At 38.4% G+C, this 19,521-nt stretch overlaps 1 protein-coding gene across 5 annotated transcripts in view; it reads right to left on the bottom strand.

Moving 5' to 3' along the window:
- The window catches only part of pdlim7 (PDZ and LIM domain 7), a 39,508-nt gene that overhangs the window by 8,237 nt on the left and 11,750 nt on the right, over positions 1-19,521 (bottom strand). For 3 of the 5 annotated variants that reach the window (XM_017307189.2, XM_017307191.2, XM_017307190.2), the window contains exons 3-5: positions 14,682-14,833; positions 9,190-9,217; positions 8,145-8,341 (exon numbers count right to left, since the gene is read on the bottom strand). In XM_017307189.2, the coding sequence (XP_017162678.1) occupies positions 8,145-8,341; positions 9,190-9,217; positions 14,682-14,833 (377 nt within the window). Of the gene's footprint in view, positions 1-1,881; positions 2,506-4,136; positions 4,174-4,555; positions 4,711-5,155; positions 5,198-6,019; positions 6,037-8,144; positions 8,342-9,189; positions 9,218-14,681; positions 14,834-19,521 lie in introns of those variants that run through there. The other 2 variants (XM_081611828.1, XM_081611829.1) reach the window with 1 other exon arrangement.

Below are 19,521 nucleotides of genomic sequence, written 5' to 3'. Positions count from 1 at the left end.
TGAGTGACCTGGATTGTGTTTTCTTGACATTACCGCAGCCTTCGAAATCCCCCACGATTCTCCTCCTGTCAGCAAAAAGGCGCGATGTGAAGCAGGTGCCTTTTCACTGCGTCGGAGATCTTTTTCCCCTCCAATGTGCAACGTTTCCTTTCACACGTCGTTCTGCCTCTTACACCTGGGATATCACATTCACCTCCGTTGTCTAGCTTGCTCTCCTCTGGGATTTAACCGACCAGATCGATGTGGAAAAAAAAAAAAAATTACTGGAGTTTTTTGGCAGCTCATCTGGCAGCAAAAGATGACTTTCTGATCTTTTTTGAGGAGCTATACAAACCCTGACGAGTTTTTCTCTTGTAATGGAGAACTACAATATTATGAGTTTAGGAAAGACAAGCAGGGCAGAGAGGAGAAGCAAAAGATCATGAAATATTTGCCAAAATGTTTTGTTTTTCTACAACTTCTCCTTTTTAAGGCACTTAATCTCAGAAGACTGACTTTTTTTAAATAATGAAGTTTATGATGTGTAGGTCTGTTTTGTTTTTTGGTCAAATGTCTTCACTTTAACATTTATTCATTACAAACAAAGATTAAAGAAATTTCTAAACCTGTCATGCATATGTTAGAATGACCTAGTTAAAGTCCAGACCTAAAATCTAACTGAGACTCTAGTAATAAGTTGAAGGAAAGTAAGCAAATCCAGCAGACATAAGCAACTATTTTTAGGTGATTTCTGGATGCATTCAAAGTGTCTAACCAAGTTAATGACTGATAATTGTTAAACGACTTGCAAAAGTTATTGAACACTTCACAAATATTGGGGTTCAGAACCAAACTATCCAAGTTAAATAGGGCATGGACATATTTACAGCTTGTTTTAATATCTGACAGCTTCTCTTTTTAACACGTACACATAACTAAATGACTGTGGGACATGGCAGGATCGTTTCATGTTTATCTTTTCATTTGTTATCACACACAGTATGATGCTGTGTTTTAGACACACTGGAAAAACTTGCATGTTTTACCTTAACTTGGTTGCTGGTTTTAGGCTTCAACAACCAAGTTTCTCTAACATGTTTACAGATACTAACCAGAGGTAAACATTAGGGTGGAGGTAAAAGCTGTTTACAACATGTAATACAAAACTACCTGTTTATTTAGCTTCTGTATTCACAAGGACTCCTTTTGAACTATGACACCCTACCTTCACAGCTGTCTGGCCTTAGAGAGCTGGCTAGTTAGTCAGCAGTCGCCAACAACAATTATCGTCTTTCAGATCCATTTTTAAAACTTATTCATAAAACATTTAGGGCCGTACGCTTGGATTCCCAACACCACCAAACTGTCACACACTTACACATTTTCTGTGAAGCAGTAAAGGTATTTTAATAAATTTAGATGATTTTGACATAGCTTTAGTGAAAATGTATAATGAGCTACAAGTTTTCCACTATATCTTTACACCTGAGCTAAATAAGGGAGGGTTTGAGGTGTTTGTATGTGCTGCAAGAACACTAAAGCAGAGTTAACTTTGATGTAAATAGTCCTGTCCTTTGTTTATTACTATGTTCTGAATGCCTATAAGTGTTTATTTCGAGGAACAGCAGAGGAGAAGAAGCTGAATTTCCTCACAGCTCACCTCTGACCCGAACGAGTCTGTATCATTTCATGTCTGTGCCCATTTGTTGCTTTTATGCCTGAATGCGCAACAATTTTCTCTTGCGGGAAGCTGTGAATGCCGATCTCAAACCATAAATCAAAAACACATAATAACTTCTACATAATTCTGTCAGCCACGGAAAAAGAGAGAAAAAAAAGTGATGTATACGGAGTTCAAACAATGAGGACAAGATGGGGAAAAGAGGACAGAGAAACAGAAGGTCGTTTTTTTTAAAGATTTTTTTATGTTTTAGTTATTAGTGATAACAGCAGGAGGAAAAAAAACAAAGCACAATTTTTTTTGCTTTTCTTTCTTGAAGCTTGATGAGGAGATGAGATGGGTAATGAAAACCTTTAGATGACTGTAAACATGCAAAGAAAGAGACGATTCTAAACCCCAGACATGTAATAGGAGTCCCATCTTCGCACCAGTTTACTCCCAGCAATGCAATGAAATAGCAACTCGTCAAGTCGGAAATTCAAAGATAGACTTTCCCACTAAGGCTCAGTATGCAAGGCTCCACTTTGGACTTTATCATCTAAACTTTGTTTCTTTTTTTGGTTTCATTTTTTTTTTTTTTTTTGTTCCGTATCCACAAACTTCCTTATTTGTTTTTTCACCCCATGCGTATGTGAAAGGTGAATTTGCAAACCACCAATTTGACAGTTGGATTAATCTTCGCCGTCTTTGTGGTGCGGCTGTCGTGAGCAGGTTCCGTCTCCAGGGGGACTTCCTGGCGCGTTGTCGCTCAGACTTTGATATTGAGGGCACGAGCGGACCTGTCGTGGTGCCAGTCTCTCAGACGGGCGTAACGAGGACTCTGAATCTCAGTGAGGAACTTTTCCCTGACCGGAGGCAAACACAGATATGAAAAACGGAGAGACAGACAAGGAGGAAATGGAGTGAAGGAGAGAAAATGAATAAAACACAATAGTAGATTGTGGAGTAAAGTGAACGAATTGACAAGATGACAGATTAGAGGAAAAGTAACAGGCAAGAAAGGCTACACTGCAAAACAATAAACAAGATTTGCAGAGCAAATATTGTGTCATAATGTGTTTGAAATGTTCTTTTGAGATGCCAAATATTCAGATACTAAACTGGATGAATATCTGGATTTTAGATATTAAAACTAAGGTCAAAACTTTACATTTTTAATTAAATATAATGCGTCCTGTAATCAAACAGAGGGAAAACCTCTGTAAAAAACACACATAATTTTGCATACTTCTGATTACTTTCCCAATATGTTTCCAGTTACCCTGTGGATACCAAATGCCTATCCCTTTGTAAATTCTTGTTCAGCTTCTCCAAATGCATGCATGAAACGATGCAGAACAATTATTTAGCTGCTTAAGAGTTCCCCACAAGACTGTCAGCAGCCTTTACAAGATAAAGAGTCATTTTTGACCCCAAGTCCAGCAACATAAAATACGTATGCTTGAGGTCACAAAATCTTTTGTTGGAGATTTATCTCCAACAAAAGATAAATCTCTGCCAAAACACATGAGTTCCAATTTTTATGCTAAAGACTTGCCACTTTTCCTCTGTGCTTCAGTTTTTCCTGACCCAGTGGGACTAAAAATCTAAAATCAATTTTTTTTTCCCCTCATTAGTTTTATATTTTAAGACATTACTCACTCAGACTTTTTCATTTTTGGCCAGAGCCATTAAGAGCCACTGCGGAGGCCCCTAAGAGCCACTTGCAGCTCAGCGTCAGGTTGCAAAGCCCTGCCTTAGAGCCTCTTTAGGATTATTACAGACATCGACATTCGTTATTGAAGCATTACTGCCAAGAGTGGAGAATTTCCTGAAATCACATCAACTTTTGAGACATTCTGCAGCTCGAGTACCATCAATGTTCCCAAATTTTTCAAAAATAAGTTTGGTTTTACACCACAATACAAGTTGATCAATGTTATAATCAAATGGAGCTCATCACAACTTATTATTACCCCCACTGATGATCCTACTTCACTTTCAAATTATATTTCTACTTCAACCAATCACAAATGTTTAATACTGGATCATTTCAATCAATCAAAACAACTAAATTACTATTTTCAGGTTTTTCCACCGTTTATGAAAAGCAATAGTCCAGGAAGAATTTTTAAAAAGTGCCATCTCTTCCCATTTGCAGTCTGCATGCAGCTGAAAAAGCTTTTAATTCTAATAGTTACATTTGCTAAGACTAGAGAATGTAAAATATGCCAATGAACAATTTACTTGCAAAAACAAACGTTTTCAGTCTACATTAAGCAACATACCAGACTCTGTTCTGAACAGCACACATTTTTCAAATGCCAAAGGATAATGCATGCACAACGCTCATGCCACCTTAAGCAGTCAAATCACAACGAGCTACTAATGGTAGATTTAAAAGTAGAGATGCGTTTAAAACAAAACGCCTGAATGAAAGCTTTTGCAAAACAAACCGGTGCACAAACACAAATAGCCGTGACTGTGATCAGTTTACCTTGACCTCTTCATATTCTCATCATCTGGGTCCTGCACTGAGAGATCCAGGAAAGATAAGGATATCAGACAGAGCTCACCTACCCTTTGTTTTATTCAAAGTAGTCATAAAGATGAATAAGACGCTATGCTTTCTACCGTTTTCTCCCATTTTTCTAGCCGACATGTCAGGGAACTGACAGATGTAAGGCAATAAGTTCATAGCTGTCACTGTAGACATCTGGAAATTGGTAAAAAAAAATGGACAAAGCTGCCATCTGCCTTCCTGTGTCACTCACTCATCTGTCACCCTCACCGAGAGCCTCTATGCTCACATCACATCAAATCGGCAGCAACCTCCCTCCTACATGTGATCTCTGCTTCCCCTTCACACCCGACCTGTCCGACTGTCCTGTCCGCCCGGCTCAGGCTGTGACTTACTGAAGTCGGTGCCTGTGAGCTGGGCCAGGATGCGGAAGGAGCGAGACTGGGTGGTGCCGGTGCGGGGCTGCCAGTCCTCGGTGTCCTCGATCAGCCTCTTCTTGCTTCGGTCGTTGGGGATAAAACAGGGCACGTTCTCCACCCTGAGGCCGTGCCTGCACACACAGGCAGCAGCAGCAGGAGCAAACAGCAGGCATGGTTAACACCACGCCGTCTGAACAGACCCACACCATGCAGCCATTTATGCAAAAGATGCGCTTTGCACGCCACGGCTCACATTGCATTAAAAAGCCGATAGAAAAATAAAAAATAATATACTAAGGGTTTTATTTTTGATAAACAACTTCAAAAGCTGCATAAGAAGCTTTTTATCCCCCCCTCTTTCAATCATCTTTCTAACATAGCTCTAGGTCAACTGTAGCGTACATTCATCAACAAGCAAGACGAGGGGAGAGGATGAATGCTCACTAATGAATTGCCATCTCCATCCTGTAAACCAATGCACCAAAGAGCATCTGCTGCTCGCTATCTTTTCATAAACAACCTGATCATAATAAGCTACTGAGCTGACAAACCAGCCTGCATGCAGCTGCCTCTTACTTGGACTGTTGGTATATATCATCATAATAAGTGGCTTCGCCCCTGTGGAACAGACCAGAAAACAAATAAGGACACGAAACGAGAGGAGAGTAAATGGTATGCGATTTTGATAGAGCAAGAGCCGAAGCTAAAATGAAGCTCGTTTCCCTTTCTCCTAAAAACAACGGAAATAAAGGAAGAAATTATTCATATTTACAACGTCTGTGTTTTCAGAGGGAATAATCCGGTACCGATCAGTTAGTGAACGTGATGACTCAACACTCCCGTCTCTCACTTCCGATGTTTGTCATGGTGCTTCGCGTGGTTAAGTGGCGCAGTTGATGAGAGTCATGACCCTTTGATTGTAACGTCATAATCATGGGCATAAATGCCAGATTAATTTAAGTCTTTTAAAGGTTTATATGAAATGTTTTTTGAGCCAGGGTTGAATGATGATACAAAAACAAGCTCGGTTAATTTAAAACAAAAAATAGAATCCAGTTTTAATCCGTTGTGAATTGAAATATTGCACATACATTCTCAAAAAGATACAGACTTTTATTGTAATTGTCCAATAGCAGGTTGTTACTGGATGCTTTTTGTGGCCAAGTTAGAGGACATTTATTTAAATATTAGTGAGGGTGCTCAAATATTTGAACATGTATGAATAGTATTGACCCTATGTGGTTTAGAGAAATTTTATGCAATCAGTCCATCAAAAACTCAAAAAATCTCACAATGTTTTCATCTTCTAAATAAAATGAACAATAAAACTTAAAATCAATTTTAAAAAAAACTTTAGAAGCTATTCTTTAAATTGATCCAAACTGGTCATTCAAATGCAAACTTTAAGTACAGGACTGTAAAAATCCAAAGCATACTAACTTGTCAAGGACTTCCATCTGTGAAGTTAAAAGAAAGGAGGAAAACACAAAGTGAGAGAAAGAGGTCAGAGCTCGGCTTGAGGGAGAGGGAGGGAAAAGAAACTGAACATGTCAATATGTGACGAAGGCCAAACACAGCAGAAGATATGCAGATAGCACGCGAGAAGTGACACGAGACATGCTGTTATTGTCAACAAGCTCAGAGAGAGAAGGACAGCATTGTTTGTCAAATCATCTGCTGTCACTCTGACCCAGAATGAATCAGAAGACTGGCACAAAACCTTTGGCTGTGCCACTCCTCTTGTCCCCTTTTGCTTTTCACGGGGATGCAAATTGATGTTTCTGCCAAGGAAAAACAACAAAAAAAAAACCTCCTGTGCCTAATTTCCGTGCCGACGGAGTTAGTCAAATCTTTGTTGTACTCCGAAACCCCGTGAATAATGAGAAATGCCACAGCGGTGACACATGATGTTGGTGTAATCTCCACAGAGGAAAATAAATCACAAAATCTGTCTTTGCGCCCCTAACCTGGGTACATTACGCATCCCATTTGCACTCATCCAGTTTCTGTGGAGAACATCTTAAGAAAAACTATCACTAGTTACTGCAGTTACACATGATTTTCAAACTCTCTATTCAGTCTGTTTAGAGTGCAAATAAAGCTGTGTGAGAAGTCAGAGTTTACGAGTGGGGCTAAATAAAGAGACGGACCATATTTCAATAGCAGCTACAAGCAGAGCACCACCATTACCCAAATTACTAGAAGCGACCAATCCTTTCCTTGAAGACTCTTCAATGTCACGCAGCCACTTTTAGAATTGGTTAGGATTTGAGTTTATTCTTCTAAGTATCCTTGAAAGATATTCAGGAGAGAGTAAATGTAGCTGAACAGGAAAAAATGCTTCAAAGAATTTAGTTTCTTTGAAAAGGAGAACAGATATGACGTTGAAGGACAGACTGTTTCAGCGTCTTTGTCTTCTTGGTATGTCCATATGTCCATTTTGTTTGACAAGTACTTTAATTTGTTCTGAAAGTCTGCCTGCCTGAATACATATGAACACGCAGTGTTATGAACAAGAACATGCGTCAGTCTCAATATTAACACAGTGTGAGATTCTGCTACTGAATGAGTTTATATTAAAGGGTGGAGTTTGATGTAAAATCTACATTTTTGATCTTTGTATCATTTTATACTGTTAATCCCTCATCAAAAGCATTCCTGGAGTGTTGCTTAGATTTTTTTTGATGCATGTTTGAGAAACGGACTAAAAAACACCATCAATTGGAGTTGTGAGTCTGCTGAGCTCATCATACAAACTACTTTTGCTCCTAAGAATGGATGTAAACAGCATCACAGAGAAGCACTGTTGTGATGTTGTACTGAAGGTGTAGTGTAGGAAAGAGAAGAAGCTTCTTAAAAGAAACAGAGGCTAAATTTCAAGGCGACATCACATTTTTTTAAAGTCATGTTGGATGGATACAGTACTTTCAACTGAAGGTAACATAGTTACTTGATTGTGCACCATGCGCCTGGAAAATACATAAATACATGAAGGGTTTGTGCACATCTTTGCCAATAAATATAGATAGTGCTTCCAATAGACCACTGATTCAATTTCTGGTGGGTTTTGTAAAGTTTTGCCATTAATCAACAATAAGAAAGCCAAAGTATTTACAATCATTTGTAGTGAATGTAAAGGAGACTACATTCACTGCAACGACGACTCATGGGTTCTATCCACATTTTAGGTTAAATTAGCTTTTTGTCTTCGCTGTAAGGATGTATTAAATGGAGCATATTCCAGCAGCAAGTGGCACTAAAACTCCAAGGCTATCAATCTAAAGCACATTCAATGTTTGCCATCTGGTGGCAAACTTATTACGTTGAGTTGAGCAGTGAGTCAGCATACATTAGCTGTGTTTATCTACTCTGTAATGTTTTTTACATGGTGACATAATTTTGGCAGTACACAGCAGCAGTGACTGAACTACATTCTCCTCGATACTGAAGGAGTTACTTTCTCTTTTTAATGAGACGCCAGAATAATGAAACTTCAAAAAAAAAAAAAAACACATTAGTCACATTGCAGCTCTGAAGGTAAGTGCGCTCGTTTTTTTCCACCTACCCATTCTGAGGTTGCTGCATGCTGGCGAGGCCCGGCGAGTGCGTGGTGTTAAGCTTAGGTGTGTAGGCCACAGGTTTAATAATGGGTCCTGAGTTAGTGCTAGCACCACCTGCTGTAAATGGCCTCGCCATCTTGTTAATGGTTGTGCTTGGGGCAAAGGAGTACTTTGGAGGAGCAGAAGCCGAGGAAAGCGAGCCCTGCGTGGGTGTGGGAGAGGGAGACAGTGCAGCACAGGGCACAACATGCAGTTAAGACATTTGACACGCACAAAATAAAAACAACAAAAAAAAAGGTCTGCTCTTGCACAATCCCATCAAGTTTTTTTTTGTTTTGTTTTTTTCAGTCTCTCAGCAAATGATTAGAGTGTACTCCAGCTGCAGCAGCAGCGGCTCTGTCAGAGCCTGCAGGCTTTTCTCCACACAGACAGAAGGAGCGCTTAAGAAGTGCGGACACTGCTATTTTATTTGTGTTGGCTGTCAGCCAGGAGCTGGCCAAAGTAATCTGCTGCTGCAGTTGAAATGAAAATGCTCAAAGTGAGAATGTGTCATGTATAACCATCATCTCTCACTAATGAGATTTCTAACCGAACATTATGTGTGGAGTGCTGAACGCCTACTAAAACGGAACATTGACTTTGTGTTTGTATGTGCCAGCTGCTTTACCAACACAGAACGGTTCATGACTCCATTGTGCTACGAAAAGTGCAATCAGTTGGTCAAAGTAGCTGTCAAAAGGCCTCACAAAGAGACCAAATGAATCAATACTTATTCAAGTGTCGGGGATTGTGCAAGGTGTGACAATCGAAACTACAGTCACTTCCGCAAGCGCTTGGTCCTCACTCGCTGGTGTTTGGCTAATGCACCGTGCATGTACAATGCAGGTGATTCAGATTCGTTTAAACACAAAGTGGCATAATACAGCCTTTAATCCAAGAGCGAGTAAAGATTACAGGAAGTTTCCCATTTAAAAACGATCCATGCCATTACAAACCATCCAGGTGTTCACAAAGGCGTCAGCTCACTGCTAAAGATAAACATGTTCTTACCTTCCTCTCTTCACCTCCTTTAAGAGCTCTAAGGAAAAAAGAAGAGAAAAAAAAATCAAGATGTTAGTCTTTCTTTGACTTACGTTGATCAGCATCAACATGAACTGCACTGAAATAAAATCAAAAGTGAAAAAAACTTTAAGGTGTTCACTTAAAAGTTGTAGTAGTTAGAAATGATATGACAGGATCACAGTAGAAGATCAGGGTCCATATGAATCATTTAATTGCTCAAATTAAATTGCACAGACGACAAAATCTGAACAAAGTTAAACCATGTAAATGTGAAACATTAAAAACATAGGTCCTGCTGAAGGAACTTTTGATAATGACATTCAGGAAATAGGAATTATACATTTACCTTAGTGTTTTATCGTTTTTACTAAAGCTTAATATCATATTTAAATTACAATTGGAGGTAAAGATTTTTTTTTTTAAAGTCTTAATCTCAAATGAAAATCTGGTTGATTAACAAAACTGATTGAAAGGTTTCCCCATTGTCCCAATTAGTTTTACAAGAAAAGCCCACAAACTGTTTAATCCTCTGGAGTCTGTGCTGCTTGAGTCAATCTAAACCAGAAATGTCACAACATTAACAACAACATGCTTCAGTAGAGAAGTTGTTACTGAAATTAACTACTTAGTATCAGAAAGGTGTTTATGAATGAAAATAAAGCAAAGCAGCTATGAAAAGCCAAGCAGTTTATTCAGGCCCAGACGTCAGGCCATTTACTCCTGAATTGCTGGCAGACTTTTGGAAAGAAGGGAGTTACATAAAGGTGTTAAACAAGGTTAATCATGAATCAAGATTCTTAAGATCACTTAAGCTGTCATCTTCTGATACTTTGCTATAAAACAGTAAAACCTGGTTGAACAATGACTGCTCTCTCGTTCAGTGACATTCCCTCTATATATCTAATAACCACTCATGTCACAAAGGCTTAAAAGACAGTGGTGATAAGTTTTAGTTCTTACAGAGAAATCAAGAATGGTTCAAATCAGCACCGGCAAGTCAAATGTTTTAAAACACAAAGATCAGAAAGTTGCTGTAAATGTCATACTCATCCACCTCTGAACTCAACATCTCACCGGGATAATTAAAGTCACGATTAGGATTATAAAAACTTGCAAGGATAGCTCAAAACTAAAATCCTTCAGAAAATGCAATTTGATCCCAATTTAGCACAGAAAATCCAAAAATTTAAAGGGGATTTATTCCTAATCTAATGTACGTATTAACGTTTCTTTCCACATTAAACTCTGAGCCACACATTGCACCTAGTTCTGCAACAAAACTACCATCCAAATTTAAATGCAACCCAAAGCTGTAACCAAGTTAAACCGCCCCTTATTGTTTCAGACTGGAGTCTCTCAGCAACCTACAAATGACACTTCCTGTGACAATAAGGAATGACTAACAGTTCCTGTCATTACCTGCTCAACCACTGAGGGTGCAGAGTTATAGAGGATGACAACAGAGCCGAAAAGGACAGAGAGGCGGAGGAAAGCATAGGTCTATATTTATGGAAGCCACAATTTGATGAGTCAAATGTTATGAGGAATGTGTATGATTGCTGTCCTGTGGCTGTGTTTATTCTGGCTCAGAGATATGTGCGTGATTAAATCACTGTTTCTCGGAAGAAATTAGTTTTCCCCCAGCTGGCTCTGACCTGCGTTGGATCTGAATGTGAAAACGGCATGAGATCATTCTCTAACTCATTTCACGGATCACCAATTTCAGTTGATGCATACTTGGCTTTCAGGCTGATGTTAGATAAAGTCAGAAATTTCACCGCAAAGAACTCCCCAACGACGCCGTAATCAACCCTGCAACACATCACAAACAATTCAACCACATCCCAACGGGCCAGTCGCAGACGCCTAAAAGTATGACCCTAATGTGTTCCTGGAGATGCTGCATGAACCAATTTCTCTGCACCAAAGAACCTATAGTTTAAACCATAACCACGAAATGATTATTGGCACTGAAGAAAATGAGTTACTAAACCAAAACAGAGCATCTCTCATCGCCATGCAGCTGTTCTCCCTTCTCGACATAAAACAACAGTGGACGTGAGCCAAGATGCAAATAAATAGAAAAACTGACAACAGTTCCTCTCTGAAAACATTTGCTTTGCTTTCAGCATGACAACAACAATAGGTCGGGGTGAGATAAACAGGAAACCTGGGATTTATAGGAGACAATTCACTGGTGCAAAAACGACAGGAGGAAGACTGTGAAATGTTTACAAAAACTTGACTCCGTGAGGAGATGAGAACTGGAGGAGGCAAACCACAGAGTGGAGCAAAAATATAGCTGGTGTGAAGAACACTTATTAAGGTCAATCAAAACCATTTCACCATAAAGTGAAGATTAACAAGAAGACATAAATTAAACAAGGAGTTTCCTTTAACATTCCGGGAGTGGGATAAAAGAGCCATTTATTTAAGAAAAAAAAATTCAAGGGCTTTTAAAGTTTCATGATCATTCATATTTTATTTAACTCCGAAAACTAAACCAATTTCCCTCTTACTCGTTTAAAGGAGTTTGGCTGGTTAAGGCTGGAGACACAAGAAGAAGCCAATTGGTGACTGGAATTGGCCAATTTACAACTTGGTCTACTTTTTGTAGATCTATGTATGCACGTATGCATTGTGCATTACCATGACATTATTATTATAGAGAAATCAGGATAGTATAGCACAGTGTAGTGCAGATTCCACAGACTGTACTGTAGCATTGTTTAGACATCCCAATTTTAAAATTGTACAAGAGTACAATTTTAAAGTACAGCAAAACTTGAATTATTGTACAGATAAAAATTTTTTTAAAAAGCTCAATTTGCCTTATATTAACATCCTCTGTGCTCTTTAGTTGAACTTTAAAGATAAATTGTATAAAATTGCTAGTTGCCTCGAATGCTGTAAATGATACCCTACAAATCAGAATCGCCAAATCTCAAACTTCTCTGTAAGGTTTGGACTCTGCTATCTGGAAAGACTTGAAATACCCTGCAGCTGTTCTCTCAAACTAAGTGAATAGAAAGAAGAAAAAAAAGACATGTAACAATTTAAAAGCAGAGTCTCCTGGCAGGCAACAATGAGGTGAACGAGATAACAAAGCTTTACTCCTATTACTTATAAAGGATCAAAAAAGAAAAAAGAAAAGAAAATCAAAACGAGTCCCGCGGCAGCAGCAAGCTCCGCTTTATTACTTGGAAAGTCGATATCTTCTTTTATATTGAAGGTGCTTGGGCCTTGAATGATTACATTTCATCTTTCTCTGAGACTAAAATCTTTTTTCCCCCCTATAATTAAGCTACTGATTAAACATTTTTGTATTCCTGACACTTTGTCAGAATTTCTGGCAAGACTTATGTGAGCAGGTGTAAGTGCTGCCCGTAGGAGGCCTATTCAGTACTGATTAAAAGATTTCATTGTTTTAGTCCGAGGAAAGTTTGCTTTCTTCTGACATCTTGAAGTTCAGGCAACGCAAAGAACCCAAAGACTCCTTTGAGAAGTTATTTCTATTAGAAAAAGGAGACTGGAGTACATCCATCCAAATCCGTATACACTTGCTGTATTTGCTGCCTGTTTTTGTCACATTTAAATATTTTACAGTATAAGATATATTAAGAAAAGAGTATGAAAACCTGCATGAATACAAAATGCAATGCTCAAATGATTTAACTGGAAAAAGCTATTCAAACCAAACCAGGCTTGGGTGAAAAACTTTACCTTTCCCTTGTTAAATCAAGAATAATAATATTAAATAATAATAATAATCACTCAATATAACCTGTATGAATCACGTATTACATGTAATTAGGTAACATATTTTTGATTCAGTTTCATCCAAGCCTGATTACTGCCTGACCTGTACAATCAGGAAATCTCTTTAATCAGCGGTGTCCAGCTCCCGTCCTCAAGGGTCGGTTTCCTGCAGTGTTTGGATGCGTCTCTGCTCCAACACAGCTCAATCAAACAGCTGAATTATTTCCTTTGCATATTACCTAGCTCTGCATAGACCTGCTAATGAGTCATTCATTGGATTCAGGTTTGTTTCATCAGGGCAGCATTTAAGACATGAAGGTCACCAGCCCTTGAGGACAGACTTTGGACACCGCTGTCTTAAATAGAAGTGATACAGCATATTTAATATGCCTTGATCTAAAGAAATTCAAGAACAGATGAGAAGCAGAGTCTCTGACATTTGGATACAACGTTATTTCTCAGACTTAACTACTGAAGCAAACCAGAATGATAAACTAATCTACCAAAACTAATCAAACAGATCATCAGTGGCTGATTCTGGAGGTCACAACACAAACCAGAACATCTAAACTGCTTCACTTGCCTTAAAGTCAAGCTTTCTGGTTCAACAATAAGACTGAGATTGGATAAAGATGGTAACCATTGAAGAGTTCTAGAGAGAAAAGCACAGCTGGCCAAAAACGAACAGGAAGACCCGTCTCACAGTTGCCAAAAACATCTTATGATCATCAAGACTCTGAGGGAAATAATATGTGGACTGATGAGACAAACATGGAACATTATGGAATCACCTCACATCTGGTAAAAAGAGAGCTTCAGAAAAAGAGCCAATGGTCAAACATGGTGGTGGCAGTGTAATGCTCTGGGGCTGCTTCAGCACATGGAAAACTTGCTGCAATTGATGGAACCCGTTTTCCAGCAGAAATCCTGAAGGACAATTATCCAGCCATCCTTTTGTGACCTTAAGTCTTACTGAACTTCAGTTATGCAGTAAGGACAATAACCCAAAACACACCAGCAAGTCCATCTCTAAATGGCTAAAAAGGAAAAAAGCATGATGCTTTGTCTGGACTTATTTACAATTGAGATTTGGTGGGGTGACTTTAAAACAGGCCGTTAATAGTCAAAAACCCTCCAATTAAATTTTTATGTAGGGTCATGTTGGTTTGGAAAGCTTTTTTCCAGCTAATTTATGAATCTCGAAAACAGATTTTCTATGAATTAAGGTTATGTATGTCTGAAAATACATTTTTTTAATTTTCTGAAACTCTTAAGAACAACTCAAAAGTGAAAACATCACATTAGTAAAAAGGGAAATAATTTGTCACAGCATTGTTTGAAAAGTTACAGAAAAAATCTTTGAAAAAAATAAATTTGCTCATTTGGCCAGTAGTTGTAAAGTAAGAAAACTTCAAAAAACATTAAAAGTTAAAAGCACCTCAGGCAAGACCTTGTTTCGTCAAGCCTGGACTGGAAATTAAAGATAAAACGCACTGCTGAAATAAAACTAAAGCTGTACCTAAACCTTGGAGAAATGGATAGTAGACTGAAATGACAATGCGTCTTGCAAACAGTCTGGGAACAATTTCAAAGGTCTTGATGGGATCTAATTTTGTCTAAATGAAAATGAAGGAGGCCATACGCTCTGTGGCGGTTTCTGCTGCTGTGTGCATGAGATAAAATTAGCACTTTGTTGCATCATGAGCTGCCAGACGACCTACCTGCTGAGGGTGAGGGTGAGGGAGTCTGTTGCTGCTCTAATCTTGTTTTGCGCTTCCACGTGGGTCATCTCCTCGGCATTGGCGTCACAGATGGAGACCACCCAGTCGCCCACCCCAACTCCGGCCTGAGCTGCCTTTCCACCCGGTGTAAGCTGAAGGAAAACAACAATTCAGTTCGAGGGGGTTATCAGAGCAGGTATAACAGGAAATTACAGTGATCACTCAGGGGAATAAAAAAAAAAAATGCTCGGATGAAGAGAAAGGTGGAGCTTTTGTGGCTGCAAAGATCACGCTGTTGATTACAATATAATTAACTTGTAAAATGAACATAATGTACAACAGAAAAAACAACTTAAAATGAAAGTCATACTACATTTAAAAAAAAATGTAATGCTTCCTTTAATATTTCAGAACTGGTGAGACACAGATTATAGCTTTGAAGGACCATCCAGCTGAGAACAGCTTGCTAAAGGTTTTCTTACCTTTAGCTGCAGATAAACTAACTACTTAAAACATTTCCACAGGATTCCTCTTCAAAAAGTCTAAACTTTTAGACTATACTGAAAATAAAAATGTTTGGGTTATTGTACAATTAATATGTATTAACTTAGTCTTTAATGAAAAAATTAAAGTACAAAATGAGTTATATTAATAATATTAGCAAGTGAAATTCCCTAAAGCAATGACAATACATGCCAACTTCTTTAATATTTCTTCAGCAGTGAATTAAGGATGGAAAGTTTTTATACAGGAGAAAAAAATATGGCAAGAATTGTGATTTATGTTGGCAATAGTATGCTTTAAATGACAATGTTTGAAAACATTAAGAATATATATATATATATATATATATATATATATTATACAGAATGTATCATTGAGATTTTTTGTCTTTTGTAATTCGAAATGTAACAATCCTTCCCCCAGGCGAACATCAATTGATGTCAATATTTGTGATTAAATGCAGTTATTTGTGGTAAAATTGTACTACTTAGTGTAATTGGTTCACTGAAGCAGCTGATTTAATAGAAAGCTTTTATTGATGAAACAGTATTTATGTTTGTAAAGCTCTAACTCAGTGTTTCTCAACCTTTTTTGGGCCAGCGCCCCCCTAGCCTTTATCCAGGTCCCTCACCGCCCCCCACTATAGATTTTGTAGGCTACTTTGCATTGACTATTATTTTATTATTAATATTACTATCACTATTGTGACAGTATCACAATAGTGATAAATATGTTTTATTTTTATGCTTGTTTCTGTATTTATCATCAAAAATAATTTCCTAGAGAACAAAAAAGCCAGGGGAATAGAAATTATTTTCACAGGTGTCTACAAAAAATGCAATGAACATTGAACTTAAAATTGGTAGGCCCAACAGCAGCCAATCAGAGTGGGAAAAAATTATTGTTCTTTGCCATTTTCTAGTAGTTAAATCTTCCACAAAATGACCAGATAAAAGATGAACAACATGCCAGTTTAAACTTTGAGCTATTTGAAAAACGACTGAGCTCTGCAACATTAAAACATGGATAGAACTGTAACTACATTAATCATAGCTCTTCTTCTCTTCAGTGTTTCTGTCAGTTTCTGGTGGTGCAGCTCTGTGCTGCCTTCAGGAGAATGGGATATCAGAGTATCATCCATAAAACTTCACCCACATGGCATTTACTGTGCAAACCAGAGCTTTCAGTGGAAAAACAAAAGTTCCAGGTCCGTTTAATGCCATACAAATATGAGACAGAAACATGGATTATATCTTTATATAGACCTGTCTATTGATTTATAGATTGATAGTTTTACTGGACAGAAATTACAAAGAACAAATCTGGTTCTTAATCAAATCCTAATGAGTCAAATTGAAAGTGTCATGGAGTCATCAGCCTCATGACATTAACACTGACATGAAAAATTATACTGAAGAAATAAATCAAATTTAATTAAAAACATAAATAAGTGATAAGTTATTTACTGTTATGGTCTGTAAGATATATTTATTCTCAGTATTAGATATGGTCTCAACAAACCCACGGCACTTCAATATTATTTTACCTTTTATCTGGAAATAGTGTCTGTTTCTTGCCATACATCTTCTGTATTAAATTTTGATCAAAAGGTCTTGCCATACCAGTTTATTCCTCTGTATTAATTATTGCTCGAAATGTCTTGAAATACCAGTTTATTCCTCTGTATTTACTTTGTTCTTAGTTTATTCTTGCATTTTGTTCTTCATTCATTTCCATTTAGTTTCCTTTGATTAGTATTATCCTCTCTTGGTTTATTGCTATGTCCAACTTTAGTTTCTTTCCTGTTGCTAGACTTATTTGATTGTTTATTGACACTCACCATCAGTAATCTTCACTCATCACCTGCTGTGCCGCCTAATCGTCATGTGTTTCACATTATGTGTTGATTTTTCACTGTTCAGCTTTGGATTCTCTGTTTTTATGCCATAATTCACATCTAGTTCTTCGCTCCGTTTTATGTCCCGCTTCACCTGTTTCAGAGTTTTGCGCAATGTGCGCGTCTTTTATTATTATTTTTTTTAACCCCCTAAGGTGCAGGGCGGTCGGGAAACGTATCAATGGGAAAAAGGCAGACTGACATAAACCTTTTAAAACAATGGAAACAATTTCGGTATTCTGATTCTTGAAATTTAAAAGTGCTGTGGTACCGTTGTTCTATCACACCCGTTTCATACCGGACCACTTACAGCGCCGGTGTTAACGCTATAAAATGAACGCTCTCTATCGTGGTATCACCCATGGAGGGATTTCTTTATTTAAATGGGTTCATTATTCAGAGGGATACAAAGTGAGGGTATCGTGATTTTAGTAATTACATGTTTATAAGAGCGATTTTCTGTTATCCTCCCATGGAAGCGGGCAGCTTTCAAACGGAAATAAAACCCTTTTTAATATAAGTTGCTGCTTAACATGATCAGAGAACTGCCTAAACATATGCACAAAAATACCAGACAAAGTGAATCACAGCAACATCATCAGCCGGTGTAACGCTGAACTGATGCGGTGAAGCTACCAGTAGCAGGAGAGGAGCTGCGCCAAAAAGCTAACAGAAGCCAACAAACACTGAATAGAAGGAGAAGAAGAAGAGCTGCCATCTATACAGTTGCAGCCAAGCATGATTTAATGTTTCACAATACAGTTTTACCAAGTTGCTCAAAGTCTAAACTGGTATTGTTGTGCATTTAAGGTGTAAAGTTTACCTTTGACTAAAAGCCCCCCAAAGGAATCCCAGCGCACCCCTTTTGTAAAAATTTCCGCCAGCGCCCCCTGCCGTCCTCTGAATGCCCCCTGGGGGGCGGTATCGCCCACGTTGAGAACCACTACTCTAACTAATGGCAGATGTATTGCCTCTGTCCACAAATATTAATAAACTGTAAGTCGTAAGGTACAGTTTTTAAGCCAAATCTTTAGACAGTGTGAAACTAATAGGAGCATTTCTGACCAAGAACATCTCTCATAAACACATCTGCTGCCATAATGGAGCAAAATAGCATGTGTTTAACATTCTAAGCTGTCAAACAAACCTTGAAACAACCTTAGTAATTTAGAGAAGAGTTGCGTGTCTCTAATGTTTCCATCCATCATACTGAGTAATCAGAGGCAGAAATGCATGTTTTGAGGTTGGAAAAATGTTAAGCATTCCTCTGGCTTCATCGGGTCTAAACAACAGAAACTGTTCATCCAAACCACAGTGTAGGAAGTCTCTAACATTTCCTATAGCAGCATTACACTACTGTACCCCTAACCTCATACCTGAACAAACAAACAATCGTTCTCGGTTGACACGGTTGTAATGTCCGACACCTACTAATTAACTCGAGGAGCCTGTTTGTCTGTTTCACTCAGCACTACCAGGAACAGCCATTATAAGGTCACCATGATGTCATTAGTCGACAGCTTGTGATTTACTGCAGATGTAACTGGTGACTGTAGGATAAATGTTTGACAGCTACAGACGAGGCCCAGATGTTGCCATTACTCATACCATTAGACGGAACGATCTGTCCACCTTTTCTCAGTCTGACAGGTAAGCTGCTGACTGACACAGCAATGACATCATCCTCTCCCTCTGTCACTGAGGCTGTGAGAGCATTAGTCAGTGCTGAAGTCAAGCATAGAGTTATGTTACAACAAGACACAAAGCAATGAACACGTACAACCCGGCCTCCCATGTCCTCTATTACACAGATCAGAGATGCTACGCTGTGAATAGCAAGGGCTTAGTCCGCTTACCCATGCAGCTTAATGAAATCTGAGACCTGTGTCAAATACTAAGATAACCAGAGGAAACGCGTGCAGCATCAGATAAGTAAGCAGGAGCCTGGATTTCTGGCAAACAGAACCCCCATTAGGATTACTCTCAAATGCCACGGATCTCTGCAAATGTTAGTTCATCAAAAGCTCAGAGGACTCAGCCGTTCGATCAATAGTTTCCTGTCATGTTTGGCTCAGCTAATCACACTTGCTGCTTTGATTGGGAACATGAAACATGAACGGTTGCACAAGAGCAGAGAAGACACCATAAAAACGATAACGTCTCTGCTCATAAAAAAAAAAAAGGTACAAAAATAAATACTTGGCTCTCGACAGATAAAATCAAAACTGCAGCCAGGCTTAAAACACAGAGCAAGACTTAAATGTGGAAATGTCTTGGCCCATGTTCACGCAGCAGGCAAATGCAATCCTTATAGGATTTTTCACATCAGTCTGAACCAAAAGAAAATTATAACACATGCCACTTCCATATGTGGTTCTAAGTCAGATTTGTATCCAATTGATTTCAAAGTGTCTTAAGTCACATTTTATCAGACTTTTA

The sequence above is a fragment of the Poecilia reticulata genome, chromosome 10, assembly GCF_904066995.2.
Source record: "Poecilia reticulata chromosome 10, P_reticulata-male-v2, whole genome shotgun sequence".
NCBI classification, from domain to species: domain Eukaryota; kingdom Metazoa; phylum Chordata; class Actinopteri; order Cyprinodontiformes; family Poeciliidae; genus Poecilia; species Poecilia reticulata.
The sequence above is the reverse complement of the archived record's forward strand: the minus strand, read 5'-3'. Positions and strand labels throughout refer to the sequence as shown.